This window comes from Diadema antillarum, unplaced genomic scaffold (assembly GCF_040938485.1).
Source record: "Diadema antillarum isolate AM-2024a unplaced genomic scaffold, OU_Dant_1.0 seq00001017_RagTag, whole genome shotgun sequence".
Classification (NCBI taxonomy): Eukaryota; Metazoa; Echinodermata; class Echinoidea; order Diadematoida; family Diadematidae; genus Diadema; species Diadema antillarum.
Genome location: NW_027271852.1, coordinates 129,729 through 133,246, shown reverse-complemented (window position 1 = coordinate 133,246; position 3,518 = coordinate 129,729). Strand labels below are relative to the sequence as shown.

The window sequence follows — 3,518 nt, the reverse complement described above, 5'->3', positions numbered from 1 at the left end:
AAGAATAAGAAGGAAGTTTTTTTCTTTTTCTGGTTACAATATGCTAGTATGCATGTGTTTGTGTTTGCTTCATAAGCCCCTATAGAATAGGTCAGATGAAAATGATAATATTCTACTATTTAATGCTGAAATTACACTATTTCTTCATTCATTTCTGTTTATTCGTTTGTTTGTTTCATTTCCATCTGAGAAGATGGCTGGATAGCCCATATTCAGCTGCACTACAAGAGCTGCCCTGGGGTCCAGTTGGGTGTGAGGCGGGAAAATTTCACCGGGTTTATAATTGTGCACCCTGCTATTTGATAATGTGATGAATAATAAAACGGGAACTTTTATATGCATAGATGATTTGTGACTCTCAAACAAGGAACTGAGTGTTTTGTCTCTTACTAGAAGGGACGGAATGATTACACATATACTGCTCAGTTACACTCCGGGAAGCGAACCCGGTTCATATGGATCTGGAGGCAGACACACTACCGTCCTTGCAGATTACTCAATGCATACATTTGATTAAACTATGAATACATGCATTGCTGCACAATGATTTTATAGGGAAAGATATGTGCCATGGGGTCAGGTCAATTGAAAATGTTGAATTGTCACAATATTTCCCAACATATATCTTTAAAATGGCTCAACGTTTTACATACACTTGATTATACTGTAAATACATGCATTGCTGCACAATGGTTCTACAAGGAAAGATTTGGACCAATGGGTCAGGTCAACTGAAAATGTTGAATTGTCACTATAATGCCCAAAATATATCTTTAAAATGGCCCAACGTATTGGCGTGACAAGTAGGTATTACCAGTTATTGACTATTATACTGTGGACCATGGGGTCATAGGGCGGAGGGTGGGAGGTCAAGTGAAAATGCCCAAATTCCCGAGTACAGTCCGACCTCTTTCATCTGGCCTCCGTTTATCCGGATCTCTCTATTATGTGGAAGCGATCTCGCGTCTAATAATTACGGGAAGAGGGGGGATTTCCATCTCAAACAAAATTTCTACTCAAACTAACATGGATTACATAATACCTCAACATAAGTAAAATAAATTCAATTCAAATTTTCATCTAAATAACATGCATTAAGACATTCACTACCCCAAAAATCACCGCAAGAATATGGACAGAAAACTTTTCATTAACTCAGGGCACGGTACAGGCGATTGTTCATCGAACAAATTATTAGAGAATTCTAAAAACAGACCAGCTGACGAGGATGTGACGTGTTCACGCAAAATTTAAACATGTCAGCCCTACTGTACATGATGAAGCTATCATTATTGGTCGACAGCTGCGTGTCTCGAACATTGAGGCTTCCATATCCGGCCTAAGCCCTTATCCGGATGAGCGCCGGTCGCGACAAGTTCGGATAGGAGAGGTCTGAATGTAATAATAACAAACCGTATTTGTATAGCGCATATCACGCACACACACACACACACACACACACACACACACACAAATAGATTGATGTCTCTATGCGCATGGAAAAGAAGGGAAAAAGATATAGAGGTAAAATGAACATGAGAGAGAAAGAGAGAGAGAAAAAAAGAGGGAGAGAGAAGTGGAGATTTAACGAGATGAAGAAGAGTGACAAAACAGCGACATACAGCGTAAAACCTATTCCATGCATTGACAAGTTAAAGAGATGTGTTTTCAAAAGAATCTTAAAATCATATCTTTAAATTGTATTGGCCTTCTTGAGATGCGTGGGTAGTTTTGCATCATAAAAATGTGTTGATATTGTGGGGGGTGTAGGCCTTAAAAATGAACTGAGATTGAAGATTGCTTGCTGGACGATACTAAGTTATTATTTGTCGTAGATTAGTAGGACCTAGTTCCTGCACACACAGAAATCGATGGTTAATTTCTTTAAGTCAATCCGTTTCTTTACTGGCAGCCAATGCGGCTGTCTTAAAAGTAGACTTACATGCTCATTAACTCAAGCACGAGTAACCAATCCAGCCGTAAAGTCTTGTATTTGTTTGCAACTTTTAAGATTTCATTGTTGGTATACCCATGGACTTTTGTTGTAGGTCCATGGTATACCATACAACATACCATTACAAATATCAAGACGAGATATTATGTGACATGTACAAGTCTCTCTGTTGACTTTTTAGAAAGGAATGGGGGAATCAAATTCAGTCTTGTGCAAGGCAAATGAGGCCGTTTTGCAAATTTGATTCACATGAGTTGACATTGTCTAATGCCTATCCAGTCTCACATCAAGGTTCCTAGTAGAGTCAACAGTCTGTATCAGATTGTTACCAAATGAGATGCTATCAATCCTACCACACTACCTAGAATTACTTGTAAAGAACCTCAGTCTTATCATAAAAGATCATTATGAACTGACCAAATTTTTATGTCTGCCATACAAGCCTGGGATTGCAATTTCGTCAGACTGATTACCCTTATGATATTATTAACTCTCTACCAAATGTAAACTTTTGTGTCGTCAGCATACATCATGCCATTCGACTCGTACTTGCTCTTGGCTGTAGTAAGTTAACCATCCAAATGAAAGCTGGTTCAAGGAATGTAAACACTCAACACATTTGTGGTTGTGCCAAACTTTCAAACATGTCATTTCATTTTTTTTTGGCCAATCATGTGAAACTGTCGTTTAACATTGGCAAGATGAAATAAATTATAGACCTAATGAGATAACCGTGCTATATGGCGGAGGCATACCAGTCGCCAGAGCGACATTCTAGTTGAACATACATGCTACTGCATGACAAAATCTAGGCCTATCACAATCTACGTTATATCACATCAAATATGTAGAGTCTATCTGGAGTGCAGAAAGCTATCTCACCACTCTCAAACTGTTGTAGATAGTACCAATGTCTGTTCGCTGGTTTTTGTATTTTGAACTCAGTGACGATAGTGTCCATGTGCTCCAAATCTCTCGTGTATCGATCGATACTGACGAGACCCTCCTCATCCTTCACCCAGGCTACAATGACCGAATCATCTCGACAAACAGCCGGCCAGGAAGACATACCCTCCTTCTTCAATACATTCTCCTTCTTCCCCTCACCATCAAGGCACACGACACCTGATGCATCTCTCATTATCAGCTTCCCCGTGGACTGAAAGGAGAATATTTGCTCAGGTATGATATTATATCCATGCCACATTACTTCCCTTACTGCCTTTCCACCCTGTGGGGTAAATACCTGGATCTTCTTGAGCTTCCTATAACCCACGTAGATATTATCATCTTTATCCAGAGTGAGACCACCATACCCTCCTTCATCAACACTCATCGTCTCGAACGTGACGTCGAACTTCTCCCACTGTGGAGTGCATAATGACATCGTGTTGTTTGTACCACGTACGACACTTCGACCATCAGACAGGAATCCTATTCTCCGGACACTGACATCCTTCAGCACAGTCTGCTGTAACTCGCCATCAGGGGAGTAGAGATGGATTCCGCCTTGACCCGATCCCACCGCCATCTTACCGTCTGGTGCACGAGTGATACAGTTCAT

General features: G+C 40.3%; 1 protein-coding gene across 1 annotated transcript; it reads right to left on the bottom strand.

Annotated features, from left to right (window-relative positions):
- Nucleotides 1–2,783: 2,783 nt before the first annotated feature.
- LOC139742725 (uncharacterized) lies at nt 2,784–3,518 on the bottom strand. Its single transcript, XM_071653249.1, has one exon. The coding sequence runs from the start codon at nt 3,516–3,518 to the stop codon at nt 2,784–2,786; it is 735 nt and encodes a 244-aa protein (XP_071509350.1).